The following is a 27,396-nucleotide window of genomic DNA, read 5'->3' on the forward strand; positions in this document are numbered from 1 at the left end:
GTTCTGTAGTTCTCATTGTAGAGGTCTTTCACCTCTTTTGTGAGATTGATTCCCAAGTATTTTATTTTTTTCGATGCTATTGTGAATGGGGTAGTTTTCCTAATTTCTCTTTCTGAAGATTCATCACTTATGTATAAAAATGCATTGGATTTATGAGCATTGATCTTGTAAGCTGCTACTTTACTGAATTCACTTATGAGTTCTAAAAGTTTTCTGGTGGAATTTCCAGGTTCCTCTAAATATATAATCATGTCATCAGCGAACAGGGATAGTTTGAGTTCTTCTTTTCCTATTCGTATCCCTTTAATTTCTTTGGTTTGTCTGATTGCTCTGGCTAGAGTCTCAAGGACGATGTTGAATAGAAGCGGTGAAAGAGGGCATCCCTGCCTTGTTCCAGTTTTTAGGGGGAATGCTTTCAGTTTTTCACCATTTAGAATGATATTAGCCATGGGCTTAGCGTAGATGGCCTTTATAATGTTTAGGAATGTTCCCACTACCCCAATTTTTTCTAGTGTTTTGAGCATGAAGGGATGTTGTATTTTATCAAATGCTTTTTCTGCATCTATTGAAATAATCATGTGATTCTTAACTTTAAGTCTGTTGATATGGTGAATGACATTTATTGATTTCCGAATGTTGAACCAACCTTGCATCCCTGGGATAAAACCCACTTGATCGTGGTGCACTATCTTTTTAATACATATTTGTATGCGATTTGCTAAAATTTTGTTGAGAATTTTTGCGTCGATGTTCATTAAGGATATTGGTCTGAAATTTTCTTTCCTCGATGTGTCTCTGTCTGGTTTAGGTATCAGGGTGATATTGGCTTCATAGAACGAGTTTGGTAGGGTTCCCTCCTCTTCTATTTCATGGAATAGTTTGAGGAGTATTGGAATGAGCTCTTCTTTAAAGGTTTTGTAGAACTCGGCTGAGAACCCATCTGGTCCTGGACTTTTCTTTGTTGGTAGGCTTTTGATGACCTCTTCTATTTCATTGCTTGAAATTGGTTTATTTAAGTTGTGTATGTCCTCCTCGTTCAGTTTAGGTAGTTCATATGTCTCTAGAAATTTGTTGATGTCTTCAAGGTTTTCTGTTTTGTTGGAGTATAGATTTTCGAAATAGCTTCTAATTATGTTTTGTATTTCACTCGTGTCTGTTGTGATGTTTCCTTGTTCATTCCGAATTTTAGTAATTTGAGTTTTCTCCCTCTTTCTCTTTGTTAGTGTGGCTAAGGGTTTATCAATTTTATTTATTTTTTCAAAGAACCAACTATTTATTTTGTTAATTTTTCCGATTGTTTCTTTTGTTTCGATTTCGTTGATTTCGGCTCTGATTTTAACTATTTCCTGTCTTCTACTACTTTTGGTATTGGTCTGCTCTTCTTTTTCTAGTGCTTTGAGCTGTAGTGTTAAGTCGTTTATTTGTTGATTTCTACTTCTTTTTTTGAATGCACCCCATGAAATAAATCTTCCTCTAAGTACTGCTTTCATAGTGTCCCAGAGATTTTGATATGATGTGTCTTTGTTCTCGTTTACTTCTAAGAATTTTTTTATTTCCCTCCTGATGTCTTCTGTTATCCATTCATCATATAATAGTGTATTATTTAGTCTCCAGGTATTGGAGAAGTTTCTGTTTTTTATTCTGTCATTTATTTCTAATTTCAATCCATTATGATCTGATAGAGTACAAGGTAGTATCTCTATCTTCTTGTATTTACTAACAGTAGCTTTGTGGCATAAAATATGGTCTATTTTAGAGAAGGATCCATGTGCTGCTGAGAAGAAAGTGTATTCATTCTTTGTTGGATGGTATATTCTATATATGTCCGTTAAGTCTAAATTGCTGATTGTGTTGTTGAGATCTATAGTTTCTTTATTCAATTTTTGTTTGGACGATCTATCCAGTGGTGAGAGAGGTGTGTTAAAATCGCCTAGTATTATTGTGTTGTGGTCTATTTGATTTCTGGAATTGAGAAGGATTTGTTTGACGTACGTGGATGAGCCAATGTTCGGGGCATAGATATTTATGATTGTTATGTCTTGCTGATTTATGCTTCCCTTAAGCAGCATGTAATGTCCTTCTTTATCCCTTCTGACTAGTTTTGGTTTGAAGTCCACATTATCTGAGATGAGGATGGATACTCCAGCTTTTTTGCTGTGTCCGTGTGCATGGTATGTTTTTCCCCATCCTTTCACCTTTAGTCTATGGGTGTCTCTTTCTATGAGATGAGTCTCTTGCAGGCAGCATATTGTTGGATTTTTCTTTTTAATCCAATCTGCCAGTCTGTGTCTTTTGATTGATGAATTCAGGCCATTAACATTCAGGGTTATTATTGTGATATGATTTGTATTCCCAGTCAATTGACTCATATTTGTTTTTGACATGATTTGGTTTCTCCTTTATTTGGCTATTCCTTTAGGCTAGCGCCTCCTGTTGCTGATTTGCATCGTTGTTTTTCATCTCTTCCTCATGGAATATTTTGCTGAGAATGTTCTGTAATGCTGGCTTTCTTTTTGTAAATTCCTTTAGCTTTTGTTTATCATGGAAGGATCTTATTTCATCGTCAAATTTGAAGGTAAGTTTTGCTGGGTATAAGATTCTTGGTTGGCATCCGTTTTCTTTCAGGGCTTGGTATATGTTGTTCCAGGCCCTTCTAGCTTTTAGGGTCTGGATTGAAAAATCTGCTGATATTCTTATTGGTTTCCCTCTGAATGTAATTTGATTCTTTTCTCTCGCGGCCTTTAAAATTCTGTCTTTATTTTGTATGTTAGGTATTTTCATAATAATGTGCCTTGGTGTGGGTCTGTTGTAATTTTGTATGTTTGGAGTTCTATAAGCCTCTTGTACTTGGTTTTCCATTTCATTCTTCAGATTTGGAAAATTTTCTGTTATTATTTCATTGAATAGATTGTTCATTCCTTTGGTTTGTTTCTCTAAGCCTTCCTCAATCCCAATAATTCTCAAATTTGGCCTTTTCATGATATCCCATAGTTCTTGGAGATTCTGTTCATGATTTCTTACCATCTTCTCTGTTTGTTCAACTTTGTTTTCAAGGTTAAATATTTTGTCTTCAATGTCTGAGGTTCTGTCTTCCAGGTGTTCTATCCTATTGGTTATGCTTTCTATGGAGTTTTTAACTTGGTTTATTGTTTCCTTCATTTCAAGGATTTCAGTTTGGTTTTTTTTTCAGTATCTCTAACTCTTTATTGAAATGATCTCTTGCTTCCCGTATTTGGTCTTTTAACTGTTGATTGGTGCGATCATTTAATGCCTGCATTTGCTCTTTCATCTCCTCCTTCAATGCCTGCATTTGCTCTTTCATCTCCTCATTAGCTTCCCTGATCGTTTTAATTACGTACATTCTGAACTCCCTTTCTGACATTTCTTCTGCTGTGCTGTCATTGGGTTTTATTGATGTAGTATCTAGGTTTGTTTGGGACATTTTCTTCCCTTGTTTTCTCATAATGGTCAGTTGTCAGTGGGACCCTGAGATATTGCAGTTTTCCACTATTGGCTTATAGTGTCCCAGTAGATTTCCAGTGTATCACCTCCCAGCCTTCAGTAGCCTGATGTCTTGGAGGAATCTGATAAAGCAGCTCATTCGAAGAATACTGCCCCTAGCCCCCTACTGGTTCCACGTTTTGGAACTGGCTCTGTGCGGAAATGCTCTCACTGTGGGCCTGCACCGTGCAGCTGGCCGTGTGGGAGGAGCCCACTGCCGGAGTGTGGAAGACTACCTTGGGAAGACTCTAGCTGCCCTGCCCGGCTCCAATAAGCCACTTCTATCTGGGCCTGCCACCCGGGCTGAGCTTTACCCAGTGGGCAGACTCACCCGTGGCTCCACTTCAGTCCGAGTCTCTCAATGCCTCCCCTTCTTAACTCCTGGGTTCTGGAGCGAATGGGGATGCAGTCTCCCTCTAGGCCGCCATCTTGGATCGCCCCGTGAAGAGAGCCCGCAGCCGGAGTGGGCAGAGCCGCCTGAAGAGGTCTCCGGCTGCCCTGCCCTTATCCCTGAGGCTGCTTGCAGATCGAGGCTCTCCGCTGGTTCTTTGCAGGAGTACACTGCGCTGCAGCGGCTCCGGGACTCGGAGCCTGCTCTGTTCAGAAAGGCTCTCACTAGCGGGCCAGTTCCGTTCCAAGAACCTGGAGAAGCTGGCTGTGTGGGCGGGGCCCACCGCCGGAGTGCGCAGGGCTGCCTGTGGATGACTCTAGCTGCCCTGCCCGGCTCCGATAAGCCACCTCTATCTGGGCCTGCCACCCGGGCCGAGCTTTACCCAGTGGGCAGACTCACCCGTGGCTCCACTTCAGTCCGAGTCTCTCAATGCCTCCCCTTCTTAACTCCTGGGTTCTGGAGCGAATGGGGGTGTAGTCTCCCTCTAGGCCGCCATCTTGGATCGCCCCGTGAAGAGAGTCCGCAGCCGGAGTGGGCAGAGCCGCCTGAAGAGGTCTCCGGCTGCCCTGCCCTGATCCCTGAGGCTGCTTGCAGATCGAGGCTCTCCGCTGGTTCTTTGCAGGAGTACACTGCGCTGCGGCAGCTCCGGGACTCGGAGCCTGCTCTGTTCAGAAAGGCTCTCACTAGCCCACAATAGAGTTTTAGTCAGTCATAAAGAAGAATGAAACTAACATTTGCTAGTAATTAGATGAAACTGGAGACTATCAAGCTAAGTGAAATAAGCCAGACCCAAAAGGTCAAAGGTCAAATGTTTTCTCTGATATGTGGAAGCTAGTCCAAAATAAGGGGGGAAAAAAGAAAGTGAGAAAAGAAAGGGATTCCATCAAAATAGATGAAAAAGCAGCGGAGTACAGAAAGAGTACTGAAGGGAAGGGAGGAGGGTTAGGACACGGGAAAAATAGTGAAATGAATCTGATCTAACTTTCCTATGTAGGCGTATAAATAAACAATAGTTAATCTCACCATTATGTATATCCACAAGATACTAATTTTTAAAAATTATAAATAAATAGCAGAAGTATCAGTAGTAGAGGGAAGGGTACAGGGGAAGGCAGGAGGGAAGACATATGGAAAGTAATGGGGACTAAATTAGAGCAAATTGTATTCCATGCTTTTATATTACATCGAAGTGAATCCTAATGTTATGTATAACTAAAAAGAACCAATTAAAAAAACTGGTTGTTCTCACTCCAAAAATACATATTCTTCTTTCTTGTCACATTGTCAATATATACATTCATAATAGTGTTATTTATGGTAGCTCGACAATGAACACAACCAAATGTACAGTAACATAGAATATCATATAGAATATTATAAAGACCAGAAACTTTGTGAAACAACATATCAAAATGAAAATATTAAGTGATATAAATGAATAATCAAATTGCATACATCCTCATTACTATGTTAAGACATTTACAGGAAAAACACTGAAAAGATATCCATAATAATAAACTGATTTATTAGGGTATTAAGATTACAGGTAAAAATATTTCATCTATATTTCTTAAAAATATACAACAGTTTTAAAACTATTAATAAAACAGAGAAATAGGCAAACAGCAAAGTACAGAGAGAAAGAAATACTAAACTCCAGATCCATATTCTGATTTCAGCAATAACTACTTGAACAACTAAGAAAACTACTTGATATCTCAGTGCTTCTGTTTCCTTATTCTAAAATAAAAGACTAAAAATACCCAATTCTCAGGGTTCATATGAGAATCAAATTGGGCCGGGTGTAGTGGCGCTTGCCTGTAATCCCAGTGGCTTGGGAAGCTGAGGCAGGAGGATCATGAGTTCGAAGCCAGCCTCAGCAACTTAGCAAGGCCCTCAGCAACTCAGTGAGACCCTGTCTCAAAAAAAAATAAATAAATAAATAAAAAACCCAAAAAAAAAAAAAAACACAAAAAAGGGCTGGGGATATGGCTCAATGGTTAATGCCCCTGAGTTCAATTCCAAATACCAGAAAAAAAAAAAAAAGGATCAAATGAAATGATATGAACCAAATATTTCATTAACCATAAAAGTACTGTGCAAAAAAATGTTATTATTACATATTGGGACAAAAATCATTGTCCTGTGAAGAAAATCTATGTCCTAAATGTATCCTACCCTGAGTTAAGGTCTACCCATTTTGAGGTTGTCACTTACTGAAGGTTGTAGAACACAGCATTGTATATACTCTGGTTTCATGTAAGAAATTAAAGGTATACTCACAGGTTTGCTCCTCACCATTTATAAGCTTCTACTACTATGTGCTTACAACTGAAGAACAAAACAGACACGATTCCTGCCATCTCAGCTTTAACATAGTTTTCTGTCACTGCAGCTAAACTTTAAAGTCTCTTTTAGCAGATTGCCACAGAGTATGTACATGTATAAATACACAATAGTGAATCTCACCACTATGTATTTCTACAAGATACTAATGCCACAGAGTATGGAATCTGGAGTCAGAAATGAGATTCTAAAACTTGACTCTTAGCATGTCATAACCTACTGAGCTTCAATTTTCCCACTGGTAAAATGGGAGACAGTAATGCCAATCTCATAGATTAGATATGTGAGAAAACATAGCACAGCACTTGGCACACAGCTGGAACTTGACATTGTTAGTTTCCATTCTCCTTTCCTTTTCTGGGATAGTCAAACAAAATAAAAACAGATATATAGAATAAGTCTATATAAATATATCTTTAATTCTTATTAACTCTTGACATCATTGAATGTTATGTTTGCAATCTCAATGATGTTTAGCAACTAAGAAAGTGAATATCATAAAGTAAGTATTTATCTAGGAAATAAATCTGAACCAAATATATTGAGATCAATGCACACAATCATCATATAGTGAATGTACCAAATCAGTGTCAGGTGTGTACATCTAACCTATTTTTGGTATTGTTGCATAGGCAATAATTTTCATGAAGGTATAAAATCTTTACTTAATAAAATTTAATTCTCAGATCAGCTTGGGCAACATAAAATTAATTCTCAAACTAAAGTCAGTCAATAGTGTTGATGACAGAAAAGAAGAGTAACCTAAGAATCCTGAAAAAGAAATGGTGCTCATCACAAAATGGAAATTTTTAAAGAACAGAAGAGCAAGAGAAGGTGTGGTTAAGTTCTGTGACAAGAACAAATTCACCACATACACTTATGAAAAGCAGTTCATAAAATTATTGTGATGAAAGACCAAGGTAGCAACACACTGATCATCCCTAACCCGAAATTCAAAATCTAAAATGCTCCAGTATCTGAAACATTTTAAAAATATTTTGTTTCAGTTGCAGGTAGACACAATACCTTTATTTTACTTTTATGCGGTGCTGAGGATCAAACCCAGGGTCTCATGCTTGCTAGGCGAGTGCTCTACCATTGAGCCACAACCCCAGCCCCTATGTGAAACTTTATGAGTGCCAACATGAGGTTTATAAGTTTGGGGTTTTGGAGCATTTCAGATTTCATACTTTCAAATTAGGGGTATTCAAAATGAAAAGTTTATTAAAATATCCCAAAATCTAGAAAAATTCAATATCTGAAACATTTTTGTCCCAAGGACTTTCACTAAGTAATACTCAACCTTTATTTTAAAAAATGTCTTCTGTTAAGAAAATTATATATAATAGTGATTTTTTTTTTTTAAATTTCTAACCTATTCTAATTTGAATACCTAAAATGAATGTCTCAGGTCACATTTCCCCATTTCGTAAATGTCAAAAATGAACACGTTTCATGCTCAAAAATGGCTGCTCAAACACTCAACTATCATTGCCTCAGCAGTTTAAAAAAGGCAGACTTCCCTTTTAACATACACAATTCCATTTCAAGTAAATTAAATCCTGAACTCCAACCGGACAAAAAGTTTTCATTCATTCATTGAACCAAAACTTCATGAGCCTGCTCTGGAAGTCAAAGAAATGAAGTAAGCACTGGGAAAGGGAAGACAGAATGGAATATGTGCAGTCTGCTGCTAATAAAATGAATGTGGATAAAGGGGATCGCGGTGGAGGGCAACTATACTTCTGATTTTCCAAATATATTCCTTCTCGAATCAGATTCAGATTTTGATTCAGTTTCCAGTTTATAAAATCATTCTCAACTGTAACAGAACAATTCTATCATTACAACTAAGTCAATATGGTGACTGCAACTGAGTTTCAGTATCACAAATAGTGACAGATAGTGAAGGCCATATAGCCCATCTCGTAGAGTGCCTGCCTCTCATGCTGGAGACCCGGGTTCGAGTCCCCAGCACTCTGGGATTGTGGAAATAACAAAGAAACCAAACAAATAGTGACAGATAAAACTGATTAGATAAAACCTTAGATTATCAACAAGAAAGTACAAAAGCAGAACTTTCTAAGATATGTTTTTAGATAGTACCTTAAAATCAAAACACCAAAAACAATATCATGTTTATTTTGTTTTGAATTGTGGCTAAAATTGTAATTTTTAACTGACACATCAAAAACCTACTTTCTCTTCAACATGAGCAAACTTACTAGACATTATTCTTTATATACTAGGATGGGGTAAAAGTAAAAGGTTCTAAGCAGTTTGACACACTCCAATAACCCAGAGATGTAGACTGCCCTTGTTCTGCTTACCTACTTCCTTCTAGTCCTTCCTCCCCTAATCTTGAGAAAGGGAAACTCCAGGCCTCATAGAGCAGGTTAATATAGTATTTACAACAATGTGCTTCAGCAAGGAAAACTTCCTACTCTGAGGCACAGCACAGGGAAAAAAAAAAAGTAGTCCATAGAAAAAAGGAATGACAGCATCTAAAAACACTATGGAGTCGGATAGAAATAGTTTCAAATCCTGAGTTTAGCACTGTAAACTTCATCAAGTTTTTAATGTATTTGAGCCTTAGCTTATTCAACAATGAGACATTAATAAATAGTACACCTATTTTTTTTTCCTACTATGAGTAAAAGAACACTGGATTTGGAGTCAGAAGGTACATGTTCAAGTTTCAGTTATATCCCCATATTATGACAAAAGGGAAGTAGTAAGTAAAGTTCTGAAGTCTCAGTTTCCTCATTTATAAAAAATGATTAAAGTGTCTGCTTTATCTTGCTCATACTTAGGAGAATTCAAGCAAAGAAAATTGTTTCAATAAAAATAAAACCTGCGGAGTTTAACAAGTGTATAACAGTTTACTGTTAAGATAATTTTACTATAAAGCAAAATCTAAAGAGAAAAAAAAAAAAAAAAACCTACACCAATGACATGCCCATAAATTTCTAGGGGAATTAAAAATGAAGGCAATAATTAATTTTCATTCTGTTCATTATCGCTTTTTTGCAATGGCCTAAAAACAATGTATATTATGAGAAAGAAAGATAATGATAACCACGGCAAATACAGCAAAAAGAAAGTAAGAAGCAACATTACTTACCATGTACAACTCCTTATTGATGCCAAGATACTTCCCATTTCCACACCCAATATCAGCCACTATTGAACCATTTGGCAAAGACTTCAAAAACTCCACAATCCGTGGCCAAGGAGTGTGTCTGGTGCTGCTGAAGTGCCCAGCGATCTCTTCATAAACTCGATGTACATACTCTTGCTCCAGCTGTGTGGCTTCTTTCTCACTCTTTGGAAATGAGGGAGGAGTCTCTTTCCTCTGACTGTCACAGACAGAAGAGTAACCTAAAAAAAAATAAGGCAATACACACCTTTCATTTTTACCCAAATGACTCAAGGTTATAAAGTTTTCTTAAAAGAAAATCCACATAAATCTCACAACTAGGGATAGATGACTCTGATTTACCCGTTTAAAAAAGATAAGTTCTTCCCTACAAGTCTAATTATATGTGTGAGGAGTTTAATATAGAAAGGAGGGGGGAGTCTAATTACAATAAAACATACATACAATTTTGCATCTGCCTTAAATGCAAAAGTCTATTTGATCTTGGGATTAAGAATCTTATTCAAGAAAGCAACTTGACAGGCCTAACCTAACTAGGGAAAATTTAGCTAAATTAACAGGATTAAGGATTTTTCCCTTGGTAGGTAATCCAGGGTATCCCAGGACTCAGAAGAAGAACAAAATCTGGAAGCAGTGATGATCTGGTAATAATCACAAGTATTTACTGAACACTATTTGAAGTAGTTTATACATATTGTCTCAATTCTCACAGAGATATTATGACATAAGTACTAATATATCATTTACAGATGAGGAAAATGAAATACAAGGAAATAAATAACATTTCTAAAGTGACAAAGATAGTGAATCATATAGGTAAGAGTTGCATCTAGGAAGCCGACTCTAGAGCCGACATTCTCAATAGTCAGCTATTGAGAATGTTGCCTCTTTCCAACAGAATGAATGATCAGACTCCAAGGAGAACATCACTGAGTAATGAAATGACACAGGAAATTGAAAATACAATGTCTCAAATTAATTTTGAAAATGTTCCCTCTTCTCTGTAATGTCTAATACTAATTATAAATCTTTGCCTACTGTCTACTTTGTTATAATTTCCCTTTGTCTTCTACCAAAGTCTACCACACATATATTTTTATGGGTAGGGTTCTATGGAATGAAGAAAGAGTAGTAGAGGAGACTAAAACAAATAATTAGAAATCACATGACAACAAAGAGTTTGGCTGCAGTGTTGATGGCCTCAGAAATGGACATAAAATAAATGTATTTTCCCTAAGTATAACTTAGGCCAAAACTTGAGAAATCCTAAAATGGGATGGGAATATCTAGCCCCTAATAATGAATGAAGGAAATTATAAACAATTTAAATGAAGATTTAAGAAAAGTTAGCCCCAAAAGCTTGAGGGCTCTAAAACACACATGAGGAAACAGATGGGTAATATTACATTGGTTAAATAAGAATTACAATTATACCATGATATATATTACAATTACCCTAAACTGGTCTTAGTAAAATGTTGTTCTCTTAGGAATTATGAACATCTAAGTCATCTAAAGAGAGTAGAAACTGTTGTCACTTAAAAATCCACAAATTTTGGCCAAAAATATATAAATGATAACCTTAAGGGAAAAAAAGCAGACTAATCATTAAGGAAATGAAAATTAAAACCACAAGCTACCACCTTATACCTAGTAGAATAACTAGCATCAAAAGAAAGAGTTGGCAAGGATGTAGAGAAAAGCGAACCCTTGAATCATGTGGGTGAGAATGTAAATTAAGACAGTTATTGCATGATCCATCAATCTCATTAATGGGCATATATTCAAAGGAAATGAAATAAGTATATTGAAGAGATATCTGCACTACCCTGCTCATGGCAGTACTATTTATAATAGTGAATATATAAACCAGCTTAAGTGTTCATCAATGAATTAATGGATAGAAAAAATGTGGTACAATAGAATGCACTTATTACTCTGTAATAAAGGGAAGGAAATATCATTTGCAACAACATGGATGAACTTGGAGGACATTATGTTAATTGAAACAAGTCAGGTACAGAAAGACAAAAAAAAATGCATGATCTCACTTATGTACAGAATATTTAAAAAACAAAAAAACTAAACTCAGAAGCAGAGGCTAGAATGGTAGTTACTAGGGACCTGGGGATAAGGGTGGAAGGGTGTTGAGGAAATGTTTTTCAGTTACATAGGAGGAATAAGTCAAAGAAATCTATTTTACAATGTGGTGACTATATTTAATAACAATGTGCTATATTCTTAAAAATTGCTTAAAGATTAGATTTTAAGTGCTCTCATCACGAAATAATTGTGTGTGATACAATACATATGCTAATTAGCCCAATTTAGCAATTCCACAATGTATACATTCCAAAACATTGTGTGGTACCCAATACATAGAATTTTTGTTAAAGTAAACTTGTAAACTGATCACCCAGTTAAAGCTTCTTAGCACTTACATTTGCATAAGAAAACTAGCATCTCTCCAACTAGACTATACCTGAGAACAGGAGCCATGTTTTTATTTTTCTATTTTGTATAATAAATACTTTAAATTAAAATATACACTGTAAGGCCCTTAGGACACTTTTAGTAAAATAGGCAAAAAAAAAATTTTTTTTAAAGCTTAACTACCATCAGGATTTATTAAACACAGAAGACTTCAAGGTTTCTGATAGGCTAAAGTCTTGCAGACATAATGAGGAGTTTTAAATCAAAATGTTTAAGATTATAACTAAATCCAAAAGCTATTGGTAGATACTACCCATTATTGAAACCTCCAGGGATATAAAAAGGATTCTATTACTGTCATTAAAAATTCTTACTTATAAAATGAAAGAATTTTCTGTTAACTAAGTCCAAGAAAGCATGATGTTCTGAAGTAGACAATTCAAAATAGTATTCTCAAGGGCTGGGGACATAGCTCAGTTGGTAGAGAGCATGCCTTGCATGCATGACACCCTGGCTTCAATCCCCAGTACCACAATAACAAAACAAAAGCAAAAACCAAAAAAAAAAAAAAAAAAAGAAAAGCAAAATAGTATTCTCTTAACAAGTTTTTACGTAGTTCCTTTTAGTCCCTTCTAGGTTTCCAAACAGAATAAACCAATGCTTATTTCCTATAGTAACCTACGACAGAGCAATTTGTCATCTGTAGCTTCCCTGTTGGGTTAATAAAAAATAATTCAGACACCTGACAAGCCATTTTCAACAAAAACCTATTTTTGTACAAGTGATATTTTATTGTCCTATAATTCTAACACTCTTAACTGTTACTTCAATAAATAAAGTATTTCTTGACACCCACTCTGCTCAAAAAACTAAGTATGGGGGAAATAAAGATCATAAGATGCAGCTCCTGCCTTCAAAGAACATAAACTCTAACGGAGGTGGTACAGGAAAGTATTTTGAAAATAAATACAAGGCAGAATATAGAAAATGCCATTAGAGAAGCTAAGGAAAAGCTCTCTGAAGTACTAAGGGGAACCTTAAAGGTTTTCATACTAGATTTACTCCATTTTATAGTAGAAATAAAATTATATACTTACTACAGTTACAAGGTGTGTGCCTCACTTTCCTAAACGTAAATGATGTTCGTATTCCCCTTTTGCTTAAAGTCAAGTCTCCAATATCACTGGTGATAATTCCACTTTTGTAATGCTCAGATGCTTGAATAGTATCAAATTTTCTGGGTGTGATTCTAAAAACAATAGGTAAAATAATTTTCTCAGTATTGCAATAATAAAAAACACTTTGGGTCTTTTAAAACTATTAAGGGAACAGAGCAAATCTAGAAGAATTTATTACAAATATCTATTAGATTCCCAGAATTGTTAGACACTGAGAAAAGTAAAGAAACAACTATTTAAGGAAGTTATCTTCAGGATAATAATACTGGAAGAATGTACAACTAACAGATTATCCCAGGGAAAAATAAAAAAACAAATATTCAACTAATAACAATATTTTAAAAAAAACAGATTGGCGATTCAGGAATGTAGCTCAGTGATCAAGTGCAGGCCTAGCATGCACTGGGTTCAATCCTCAGTATCTCTCTCCTTCTCTTTTCTCTCTCTCTGTCTTTCACACACATAAATACACACATACAAAAGCAGATGAGCCAAAAGGAAACAAACAGATGGTCAATTTAAATCTAATTTCAGTAATTATATTAAATGTAAAATGACTAAAAACTCCAGTTAAAGAACAAGATTACTGACTTGGACTTAAAAAATTAAATCCAACTAAATGGTGATTATAAAAACACCTTAAATATAAGCATAGAGACCGATAGAAAACAAAAAATACATATACAATATATAAAAATGAATATTTTGCCTATACCAAAAAAAAACAAAAGAAAAGCAATTTAGCTATACTAATCAGACAAAGCAGATTTTAAAGCAATATTACTGAAGATAAAAGGGGCATTTCATAATAACTGTCAATTCAACACAAAAATATTAAAATCTATATTTTTATAACAATCTCAAAACATGAAGCAAAAGTTTTAAAAAATTAACAGGAGAAATAAACATGATTGTATTGGAGTTTTTGATACATTCTTCTCAGAAACTGAAATCTAGTTTAGAGACAGATTTAAACATCAGGAAACAATAGATAATAGAACAAAACATGAATGATTGACTCTTAAATTGCATAATATAAATACAATAAGTAAAATGAAAATTGAAAAATAAAAAGAGAGAGGTACAACTTATTACAGACTATAAGAATGTTTAAAGAGGATCCTTGGAGTAAGGTCACATTTTTGAATGGGAAAAAGGGATCAATGAGTAGGAAATAAAACTCTTTAAAGCTCACTTATAGTGAAATGCACAGATAAATGTACTGTTGAATGGGCTTTGATAAATGCATATGTCATGACAAATGTAACTAATACGTAATCAAGTATATTCCCATCACTCAAGGAAATTCCCTTTTGTTCCCTTCCCCCACCTTTAAGCAATCACTGTTCTGATTTCTATCAATAGGTTTACCTGTTCTTGAATTTCATAAACAGTTAGCATATGTTCATTTAACATAATAATTTTGAGATTCATCCATGTTATGATGTGTATCGGTACTTTTTTACCTTGTTATTGCTGAGCAATATTCTACTATATGAACATAACACTATTTATTCAAAATCTCCTGTTATACATTTTGGTGTTCCCGGTTTGGGATCTTTAAAAATAAAGCTTTTATAAATATTTGTATCCACATCATTTTTAGGTATATATTTTCATTATTCTTAGCTAAATACCTAGGAATGAAATTGGTAGGTCACAGGGTAAGAAATTGCCAATTTTCCTAGGTAATCGTAAAATTATACACTCCAATGAGCAACAAATGCTTTATAGTTGCTTGACATTCTCACCAATACTTGATATTGTCTGAGTTTTCAATTTGAGTCATTTTATTGAATGGCAAGTGGTATGAAATTGTTTTAATTTGCATTTTTCTGATGATTAATGATGTATATTATTTCATGTGCTCATTAGCTACTCACAGATCATTTTTCCTGTGAAGGATCTGTTTAAGTCTTTTTCCCAATTTTGTGTGTGTGTGTGTGAGTGTGTACAGCAGATATTTTTTCCCCATGTGTGGCTGCCTTTACATTTTCTTAATAATAACTTTTGATGAGCAGAAGTTTTCAATTTTGATGAGGCTCAATTTATTATTTTTTATCATGGTGTTCTGAAATATTTCTTAAAAGGAAAAAAGAATTGACTATTCCAAGGTTGCAAAAATATTCTCTCATGTTGTCTTCTAGACATTTTATATTTTTTACTTTCACATTAAAATAGATGATCTACCTCAAATTAGTTTTTATGACTGGCATGAAATAGATTAAGGTTCATTTTATTTCCAATGGATACACAGTACCTATCTAGCAAATAATTACAAAAAAGAGAGATTAGTGAAATGGAAGCCTCAGACAGACCCCAATACAATAATTACAATAATACTGGGTGATTTCAACACACCTCTCACCAATAGATAAATCATCCACACATAAACCCAGTAAAGACTCTATGGACCTTAAAAATATTACAAATCAAATATAAGTCAAACGGACTTAACAGACATCTATAGACTATTCATCCAACAACAGCTGAATATACTTTCTCAGTGGCTCATGGAACCTTCTCCAAAAAGACCATATTTTAGGCCACAAAGCAACTTTCAGAAAACACACACAAAAAAATGATATAATTCCTTACGTCTTATCATATCATAATGGAATGAAATTAAAAATCAACACAACAAAATCCTACAGAAACTATAAAAACATATGGAGATGAAACAATACACTTTTGAATGATGAATGGGTAGTAGAAGAAATCAGGGGAGAAATTTAAAAATTCTTAGACTTAAATGAGAACAGTGATACAACATATCAGAACCTCGGGGGTATGTGAAGGTATGTTTTTTAATTAATTTATTTATTTTTAACTTTTAAAGTAAAATTTAGAATCCAGAGTGTATAGTAACAAAGTCACAGGTCTGCATGGGTTAACAAAAAAATCAAAGGATAGCCTTAAATCTCTTACACATTTAGCAAACAGTGTTAATCATCAGAAACTGATTTAGTCAAAGCAAACAGATATAAGACAGGTCTTCAAATGACAGTGTGGCCCTTCTATGTCAGATACAATGTATAAAAGAGGGTACTTATTGGTTGTCTTGCCAGTAAACTTACATAAACTTTCATTTTATAAAATTTTACATAACACTTAGGCTTTGACAGTTCTTGGATGCACACATATACCTAGTCACATATATTTTGGGTGTCAACAATATTGTTATAACCTAAATAACAGTTGTTTGCTTAACCAGTTACAAAGTAATCATTTAAGGCTTTAAAACAGGTACAAATTCTAATTCCTTTAAGACTTGGTTTCCCCAAGTAATAAAACCTAACAAATACAAGAAAATTATCAATAGATAAGAGCAGATCAATTTATCAGACTCTGTTTCATATCAGGACATTAAAGTTCAAGTAACTAACTCACTGCTAATTATAGCCAATTTAATCACAAACACAAACTTTTTGAGATTTACGTTCCACAAACCTTCTGTGACTTACTTAGACGTTCACAAATTTACAACCTTAGTTTTGTCCTCTTTCATCTTGGACTTTAGCCCAAGAATATTATTTTACCAGATAAAATACTTTCTCATCAAGAAACATTTACCTTCTAATTTTCCATCCTAAAATATTTCCATACCTATAACTTTCTTTTATCTTTTTTAGTTTCAGACCCTTTCTTTATTTTATTTTTTTTAGTTTGAATATCATATATATTTTCACATATATATATTCCTATATATGTTTATATACATTCCCTATGTTTATATACATTCATACATATATGAATATACCCTAATGGTAACCAAATTCCTGCTCATGCATTTTTATATATATTCAGTTACATAATCATAAACTGTAAGTAAAATAAATTATAAACACTACGAAGGTAATTCTAAGAGGAAAGTTCATAGCTGTGAATGCCTACATAAGAAAATCAGAAGGATCCCAAATAAATAACCTAATGATGTATCTCAAGACCCTTCAAAAAGAACAAACCGGTTCTAAAACCAATAGAAAGAAGGAAATGATTAGATTAGAGCTGAATTCAATAAAATTGAAAATTTTAAAAAAACAAAGAATCAATGAAAAAAGAGCTGGCTCTGTGAAAAGATAAACAAGGTTGATAAGCCCTTAGCCAAACTAACCAAAAGAAAAAGGATCCAAATTAATAAAAATTAGAGATGAAAAAGGAGAAATCACCACAGACATCACAGAAATCCAACAGATCATTAGGGACTATTTTGAGAACTTATACTCCAATAAATTGGAAAAACTATAAGAAATGAATACATTTCTAGAAAATATGATTAACCGAAATATGATCAAGAGGACATAGAAAACATAACTTGCAATGAGAAGCAATAATAAAAAAAACCTTCCAACAAAGAAAAGACCAGGACCAGATGGATTTTCAGATGAATTTTACGAGACCTTGAAAAAAGAGTTAAAGCCAATATAACTCAAATTATTCCATAAAACAGAAAGGGATGGAACACTTTCAAATTCATTCTATAAAGCCAGAATCACACTCATATCAAAACCAGATAAGGACACATCAAGGAAAGAAAACTACAGACCAATATCCCTGATGAACTTAGATGCAAAAATGCTTAGCAAAATATTATCAAATCAAGTTCAACAACCTGTTAAAAAGATTGTACATCATGACCAAGTTGGTTTTATTCCAGTGATGCAAGGATGGCTTAATATATGCAAATCAATAAATGTAATTCATCCCATAAATAGAATTAAGGACAAAAATCACTTGTTCTTCTCAATAGATGCAAAGAAGGCCTTCAACAAAATTCAGCACCCATTTGTGATAAAAACACTGAAGAAACAAGGGATATGATGCCTCAACATCATAAAGGGTTTCTATGAAAACTCCAAAGTCAACCTCATAGTAAAAGGCGACTGAAAACTGAAAGCATTTCCCTTTAAAATCTGGAATAAGACAAGAATGTCCACTCTCACCACTCCTAGTTAAATAGTGCTAGAAATTCTAGCCAGAGCAATTGGGTAAGAGAAGAAAATAAAAGGGATAAAAATAGGAAAGGAAGAAGTCAAATTATCAGTTTGCAAATGTTATGATCCTATACTTAGATGATCAAAAAAACTGTACCAAAAGACAGCAATAGCTAATAAATTTGGCAAAGTAGGAGGTTATAAACTCACCACACAAAAATCAATAGCTTTACCACAAGAATGGTAACCTAATTAGAATAAGTTATACTCCACGTATGTATGTCAAAATATACTCTATTGTTATGTAAAAAGAATAAATAAAAAATACCTGAAAAAAATCCATAGCTTTCCTATATACCAACAATGAATGTGCTGAGAAAGAAATCAGGAAAACAATTCCGTTCACAATAGCCTCAAAATAAATCAATAAATAAAATACTTAGGAATAAATCGAACCACGGAGGTGAAAGATCTCTACAATGAAAACTATAGTACACTGTCAAAAGAAATTGAAGAAGACATTGGGAGATGGAAAGATCTCCCATGTCCATGAGTAGGCAGAATTAATATTGTTAAAATGACCATACTACCAAAATCATTATGTAGATTCGATATGGCTCCCATTAAAAGACAAATGACATTCTTCACAGAACTAGGAAAAACTGTCCTAAAATAATTTGGAAGAATAAAAAACCCAGAATAACCAAAGCAACTCTAAGCCATAAAAGCAATGCTGGAGGCATCACAATACCTGACTTCAAAGTATACTACAGAGCTATAGTAACAAAAACAGCATGGTACTGGCATAAAAACAAGACACACAGAACAATGGTACAAATAGAAGAGAGATAAACCCACACATCTACAATCATCTGATCCTTGACAAAGGTGACAAAAACATACAGTAGAGAAAAGACAGCTTTTTAAGCAAATGCTGCCAGAAAAACTAGTTATATATAAATAGAAAAATGAAATTAGACCTTTATCTCTCACTCTGCACAAAAATCAACTCAAAATGGTTCAAAGACCTAGAAATTGGGCCAGAAACTATGCAACTCCTAGAAGAAAATGTAGGGCTAACATATAGGCACAGGCAACAACTTTCTCAATAGGACCCCTAAAAATCAGGAAGTAATGCCAGGAGTTAATGGGATGACATCAAATTAAAATGCTGCACAGCAAAGGAAACAATTAGGAATGTGAAGAAAGAATCTACAGAATACGAGAAAATTTTTGCTAGCTACTCTTCTGACAGAGGATTAATATCTAGAATATATAAAGAAGCCAAATTCAGAAGGTCAAAGGTTGTAAGTTTTCTCTTATATGTGACAGCTAGAAAGGAAAAGAGAAAGATGTGTGTGTGTGTGGTGGGGTGTCCCATGAAAATCAAAGAGAGATCAGTAAAGGAAAGGGACCAAGGGAGTGAGAGGGGGAAGTGCTAGGAAGTGATATTGGCCAAATTAAATTGTTATACTGTGTGCATGTACAAATATGTAATAACCAAATCCCATCATTATGTACAACCACAATGCACCAAAAAAAGTAGAAAAATTTAAAAATATATGTCAGGAGGGGGAGGGAGTGAAAGAAGAAGTACTGGGGACTGAAATGGAGATGATTAAATTCCATGCATGTCAAAATGAACCCCACTATAATACACTAATAAAAACATCTTTAAAAAAAGAAAAGAAAAAAATAATAAATAAAAGCACTGTGCTAAAGGCAGGTTTTAAGAAGTAAAAGCAAGCAATCATTGCCTAAATATATGTCACTCTAATAGCTGAAAATATTAAAACTATGAGGTTGAACAAAGTCAGAATATTTTAGAAGATGAGTATCTTGAAATTCTTTATTAACAAACTAATTTCTCTCTTGGGGACTAAAAAGTTCTCTATTATAGCACTTTTTAGTCAATTACTGAAGGCTTAATAGCTTTTAACTGCTTTTGATACCAATCTCAGATTTTTAGAGACAGGTAACCCCCATGTTAAAATAATGATTTCTTTAAACATCGCTAAAAATCTCTATCTCCCTGTGCACTCAAATTATAATCTAAGGGGAAAATATTCAATAAAAAGATAAAAGCATTTTTATAGATTTAAATAATAATTCAATATAATAGAAGAGACATTCCAAGGAAGTAGGAAACAATACAATCTTCAGGAGGTAATTATTTCAAGCTAAAATAGGAAAAGCTTTATAAATTAAAAAGGAAGCAAAAATTGAGTGCAAACAGAGTAAATGGAAAGGAAAATGAAACACACTGTACTGAAGGTCAACAGAGTAAGGTGAAGGCACAGCATAAGTTCAGAGGAAGGGAACAAACTAGAATTGTGATTTATAGCACAGATTCTAAAGCCAAATTGGCTGCTGATCTTGGCTGTGTCACTTATTGGCTTTGTGACTGTACAAGTTATTTAACTTCTTTATGCTCCAATTTCCTTTAAAAACAGAGACAAAACTATGCAACAACTTCCCACAATGATTGTGAAAATTAAATGAGTGTAATAGATGTAAAGCTTTTGGAACAATAACTGATATAAAGAAAACATTCCAAAAATAATTTAAATAAACTTTTTTTTTCTTCCTGTACTAGGGATTAAGCCCAGAGTCTTATATATGCTAGACAAGCACTCTTCCACTGAGCTAAAATCCAAGCACTCCAAAATAATTTAAGAGTTCAGATAATATCATGAATCAATGCCTCCCAAGGACAGCCATGTAACATAAATAAATGAAGCAGGTAGATTTATTTAGAAATACCTGGTCTGCTGTTAAACATATAGGAATAATTTTCATTTTAATAAAGCACAATATTCTCTTCCATTTTCTGGGAATACATATTCTTATTCAGTCTAGTTTTCCATTTCCTACTTTTAAAACAGACATGCACTCAAGAAATATTTAATTTTTATTTAATTCTATTATAACATAAAAATAATATTACAAGCACAGTGGTTAAACAACAACTGTTACTCAGTTTTTGATTGGGAAGTAACAGAAAAGGGCAGAACTGTAGAAAACTGGAGAAGTAGCCCCCCCACCTAAAATATGACATTGATATTCAGTCTTGATTACTGCTATCAAGCAATACTGTGGCCCAGTTTTGATAGAGTTTTTCAGTTTTCAGGAGAAGCCCAAAACTCAGATTTTATATGAAAGCTTATAGTTTTTAAACATAGGTAATTAGAACAAACTGTCACCATGTGGACCACCACTGTAACAGTCAAACAGAACATATCAGACTGCTAAATTTACCCATGTGCTGCCAGTTTGCCACCTTTGATTTAGGACATATAAATTAGTAAATTTGAGTTTGAGCAAATTGAAATTACATTAAGGTATTTGAAATTAAAATTACAGGGCATCATTAACCTTTTCAAATCTATGACCCTCCACAGTGCTTTCTAGTACTTTTTTATTCCAGCATAGAAATCAAAAGTTTTTATCAAGGCTTATTTCCTGTGTTTATATACTTTTTAAATATATTAAATATGCTTTTTCAAACTATCCTCCTTTTCACCAAAGATTCTGATAAATATCTAAATAGCTGGTATATTTTGTTTCCTCTCTTTTTTCTCTTTTGATCTCTATGCCTCCTTCCTTCTCCCATTTCTCTTTCACTCTCTTCGGAACACACACGTGACACAAAATCACATAGTTACTTTACAGTCAATGGGTCAGTGACAGTCTTCAAAAATAATGCTGGGCATGGAGGCACACAACTGTAATCCCAGAAATTTGGGAGGCTGAGGCAGGAGGATCACCAAGTTAGAGGTCAGCCTCAGCAACTTAGCAAGGCCCTAAGCAACTTAGTGAGACTTGCCTCAAAATAAAAAATAAAAAGGGCTGGGAATGATAGCAGTAATCAAGACTGAATATCAATGTTATATTTTAGGTGGGAGGCTACTTCTCCAGTTTTCTACAGTTCTGCCCTTTTCTGCTACTTCCCAATCAAAAACCAAGTAACAGTTGTTGTTTAACACTGTGCTTGTAATATTATTTTTATGTTATAATAGAATTAAATAAAAATTAAATATTTCTTGAGTGCATGTTTGTTTTAAGATCAACGGTAAAGTACTCCTGAGTTCAATCCCCAGTACTACTACTACTACTACTAATAATAATAATAATAATAAGTCTTAGGGATTTCCCCTAAAAATATTATAAAGGTTTTTGATTCTACAGCCAGGATTAAAAATTATTACTTATAATCCAACCTTACAGAAATGACTATTAACATTTGATGGCATGATATGCTTTCAACAACAGGATAAGTGTGATCAAAATGATGTTTTAGAAGAATCTGTATCATTACCAAAACAAAATATTTTTATAATATATGGACAGTAATTTATTTTGCATTTTTTATAATACCATTACTCTTAAGCTTAAACATTAGTGATAGCAAAAATGCTTGAAACCAAAAAAGAAATGTCATTACTCTCAAAATTCCAAGAGTACCTGAAATCAATAGATTAGATCACCATTTTCATTTATTTTAAGTGCAAACATTTTAATAGGGAAAAAAATCAAATAAACTTAAGTACCAGTGCACAAAATCAGGTCATCTTTTTTATGGCTCACATTTATGACAGGTTACAAATTTATTTACATGTTCATTTCCATGAATTTTTATAAAAATGTGTCAGCTAAAATCTTGAAGCAGAACAAAATAAGTTCAGAACTCAGCAATACTTTAAGTGACAATATACATAAATTGTAGCAGTGCTCTCTTCTCAAAAGGGTAAAAATGCATTCCTACCAAAAGCACATAACCAATTTCTTTAAATTCGGATTAAATGAAACTCAAAGAGCATTCTACAACACAATCGACCTGTTCAAAAGAACCAACATCATGAAGGACAAAGAAAAGTTGAGGAAGTGTTTCAAAGTAAAGACTAAATGGAACTGGCAAATAAATGTGATGTAGGATCATGAACTGAATCCCAGATTGAGAGAAAGATTAATATAAAGTACTTTATCTTACAACAAGCAAAACCTGAATATGGATATAATAAGTATTTTATCAATATTGGATTTTCTGAATTTGAGGGATTAGCAAACTCATTCCATAAAGGGCCAGATAATAAATATTTCAGACATTAAAAGACCACATACAGTTTCTGTTGAATATTTCCAACTGTTTTTCACTTTACAACCCTTTGAAAATATAAAATTCATTCTTAGCTCAATGCTGTACAGAAACAGAATTAGGTGTGGCCCATAAGCCACAGTTGGCCAGCCCCTGATATAAACACTGTCCTTGTTCTTAAGAAATACATAATGAAGCCTGTAAAGGTAAAGAGTCATGATATAACTTTCAAATTATTCAGCAAAAATAATAATCATAACATGTGAGAAAGAAATAAAAAGATGTGGCAGAATATTCACTACTGATAAATCTATGTAAAAAGTGAAGGGAGTTCACTTTACTATGCTTCCAAATTTGAATTTTTTCCCCAAATAAAAAGATTTGAAATTGTTCAAAATAACATCATAAATGTTAAAAATCACAAGTAAAAGATTAAAATTCTAAGTATAGAAAGAAAGGCCATAGATGCCCATAGGTCCCTAGCAGAACCCAGAATCCAGTGGCTCAGACAGAGAAGAATGAGAAATCTTACAAAGCAAAAGACATCCTGACATCAACATCATTTCAATGCATACCCATGGGTCCAAAGGTATCTAGATTCTCCTGTCATCACTAGCAAACTCCGACAAGGCAACATAACTTGCACTGTGACACCATCTGGATGCTTAAAATCCATAACAACCTTGAAGCAAAACAAAAACATAAAGGTCAATACAAATTTCATGCACTCCAAGGATAAGGATGATTCTGGTTTATTTCTAGGCTAACATATTAAAAAATATATGCTTATAGAAAAGCATAGCACAGTGGTTCTCAAACTTTCATGTACATTAGAGTCAACTGAATGAAGAAAAAACCAAAATTCATCCATAGAAATTCAGAGTCGACCTTGTCTAGAGTAAGGTTCAGGAATCTACGTTTCTAACCATCACCCCAGGAAATTATGAAGCAGGTGATCTGAGGATTCTACCATAGAAAACCTAAGAAAATGGTTAAACACAAGGACTTTGGAGCTGAAATACTCATATTCTGGCTCTTCCATTTACTAGTCACATGAATCAGGACAAGCCATTTAACCTCTCTGTGCCCTGGTTTTCTCAGCACTTACAGGATTGCTACATGACCACATACATAACAGACATAAATCACAGTGCCTGACACATAGTAAATACACAAAATGTAGCTGTTATTTTTATTATCTGTGGAATGTTAATAATTAATAATGCAAGGAGAAGTAACTATTAGATACAGATTCTAATGTAATCCGATTTGCACCTTGAAAGTCATGCAACATACTGGAATTAGATGCTGATTAATAAGAGATCACTAGAGAAAGCAGGAAAATGTTCAGCCACTCTTCCTAAATTATACTCAAATATTGTTCAGAATAGCAACGTGTGAAGATACTACACCCAATAAAATATTTTTTTGTCCTAGAAGCCATTGAACACAAAAGACTTTGGCTAAAGATAGCAGCAGCTGACAAACGTGAATTTAAAAGGCATGCCACAAGGGCTGAAAAATGTTTTAACTGAACAAACCATTTGAAAAATAAATATGACAACAAAGTATTAAGTGGGATGAAGAGATACCTTTCTTAAAGGTAAACTCAGTACAGTACCTGGCACGAAGTTAGAATTCAAAAAATGTTATTAATGTTATTATTAATAATAATATTGGATCAAACTACATAACCCACAAGATAATTCTCTGTAAACTATAAGGAATTATACAGACCTAAGCTGAGTTTTTTCCCCATTCTTACCTATTCTTTCAATCTAATTATGAAAAGTAAAGTAAGGTGATACACTTTAATTTTCCAACAGTTATCTGTTCCAAATGTCTACATATAATTTCATCTAGTCATACTCTAAAAGTAGAGTCATACTCTACTTCATAAACACTACAGATTAATTCTGAAGTTTTTAGGGATGACATGTACTAACACCTGCAACTTTCCTGAAATGTGTAAAGGAGTAATGAAGTGACGGACATAGAGATAAAACAAATGTATTAAAATGACAGTCATAGAATTTAGGTAGTGGGTATATACATATTTACTCTATAATATTTCAACTTTTCCATATGTAAATTTTCATAATAAATTACTGAAAGAGAAAAAAAAAACCCACTGACTGTGGCCCCGTTTCAACCAAAACATATGAAATCAATTTTCTGAATAGAAGCTAAGGTTCACAAAAAGGAAAGAAAAATCATCATGTTTATTATTTTATTAGAAACAATCATCTGTAGCTTAAATGAAATCCCACATTGTGATAGAAAAATATTCTAGAAGATGAGACTCCAATTCATTCATCAAACAAATATTTACTAACCCATTATGTTCCTTTATCCTATATATAGGACACCTATAGAATTCTATAAGATACCTATAAAATTGCTCAATTTAAGCCCCAAACAGAAGGCTCTAACAGTTTTATGAACCCAGGGTTAGGGAAGAGATGAGGGAGAAGGACTATGAGTTGAAAAGTCATGAGTGTGAAGACACAGTGAGGAAAAGTGTCTTCTAGGTTTCCCACTCATCCCCTGACAAGAAGGCTTTGGCAGAGGTGCAGAAAGAGGACCAAAGTCCTCAGATAAAGTGCCTGGGCTAGGAATGCAAATAGGCATAAGAGCATGACCAGCCAGGGGAGCCTGATTCCCTCATTACAAGTCCTCTTAGAAACTAATGCACTGAATAACATTCCCCTGCAACTGTTGAATCATTCTGCCATGTGACAGCTTAGCTACACAGGAGCCCTTTCCAATTACTACTTTTCATTTAACCTATCTTCTGAGATGGCAGTCAATACAGATAAGTCCTCAGAAACTTGTGGGCATGACTGAGGACAATATTCAGTTCAAACAAACAAACAAATATCTTAGACATTCTGATCTTTTATAACTTTACACATCCAAAATGCAACAGAATGAACATTCCAGATACAGTTAGCACTCTATCACCCACGAAAAAATGAGATTAATTACAGAAAAGTACATAAAAGAAACAGATCTCCACATTAGCTAAACAGGAAAATGAAGGACATATAGCTACGGGGAATACTTCTGAAAAGAAGATAAACTTAATCCTTAATGGTTAGAAATAGATTGAGATCATTAACCTACTGAGAGAAACACTGAAGAATATGTGGAAAAGTGACAATATGATGTGAAGAATGGTATGTGACTCATAGAGAATGATAAAAGCCAAGAGGTCAGAAGTTACTTCATTTAACTTCTTCATTTAGAGAAGATATTTCATAAATTGAAGTTCACCATTTCCCACAAACTACCAATTATAAACCTTCTAGATTGTGCTAATATCTTAATTTGACCAAAATGAAATAATAGCAGATGAGATTCCACATACTGTGTCTGGGTAAGTGGGAAAGAAAGGAAGAAAAAGAGGCAGACTCAAAATTGCAAAGATATAAGATTAGAACTATATATATATAAAAGTAACTATATAAAAATCATCAGAACTACAAAATACAGCTATGCCAAAAATATATTTATGTATTTTCCCTGGACTTATGAATATAGATTCCCACCATTTTGAGAGACAATTTGTCCATATAGGGAATCAGAGGAATTGAGAGTATTTATAATAAAATAAATATAGTTTTATCTCTTTCGAAAAAAATGAAAATATACTGCTATGCTGAAGAAGAGTTGGAAGATAAGTTTGCTGGTATGTCATATTTTTCCATGACAAAGCAAAACATAGTAATTTTGCCTTAGAGACCATTGAAGACCAATGGCAGATTTTAGTGGCCTTTAAAATTTTTACCTATGCCACATAACCTGCTCCTTTAAGACAAGTTAAAATCAAGACCTGCAATAAACTTGTTTCTCTTTTCTGGTTATTACTGGCAAAGTATGTTTTAAAAAATAATAATTATTATTATTTTTCTTTTATTTCCTTTTTTTTTTTTGGTACCATGGATTGAATTTAGGGGCCCCAACCACTGAGCCACATTCCCAGCTCTATTTTGTATTTTTATTTAGAGACAGGATCTCACTGAGTTGCTTAGTGCCTTGCCATTGCTGAGGCTGGCTTTGAACTTGAGATCCACCTGCCTCAGCCTCCTGAACCACTGGGATTACTTAGGCTTGTGCCTCTGTGCCTGGCTTAAAAATAAATAAATATATATATTTTTAAACAACACACATTGGATACTTGAATCCATTGGGCTAAATTGAAAGTTGGAATCCCAAAAATACCAAGTCTAGTGAAACTAAAAGGAAAAGAGAAAAATGTCACCAATGCACCCTGAAATCATTATATAGGACCTCCCATTTGAAAATGACAAAAAGAAAAAACAAACTTTGCTTCCATGTCCTTTAGACAGCATCAA

General features: G+C 33.9%; 1 protein-coding gene across 1 annotated transcript in view; it reads right to left on the bottom strand.

Annotated features, from left to right (window-relative positions):
• Positions 1–27,396, bottom strand: part of Alkbh8 (alkB homolog 8, tRNA methyltransferase) — a 54,218-nt gene that overhangs the window by 11,454 nt on the left and 15,368 nt on the right. Inside the window, exons 7-9 of the mRNA XM_047517133.1 lie at positions 23,614–23,720; positions 12,929–13,080; positions 9,363–9,619 (exon numbers count right to left, since the gene is read on the bottom strand). Of these exons, the coding sequence (XP_047373089.1) occupies positions 9,363–9,619; positions 12,929–13,080; positions 23,614–23,720 (516 nt within the window). The remainder of the gene's footprint in view (positions 1–9,362; positions 9,620–12,928; positions 13,081–23,613; positions 23,721–27,396) is intronic.

Source organism: Sciurus carolinensis, chromosome 11 (assembly GCF_902686445.1).
Source record: "Sciurus carolinensis chromosome 11, mSciCar1.2, whole genome shotgun sequence".
Lineage (NCBI taxonomy): Eukaryota > Metazoa > Chordata > Mammalia > Rodentia > Sciuridae > Sciurus > Sciurus carolinensis.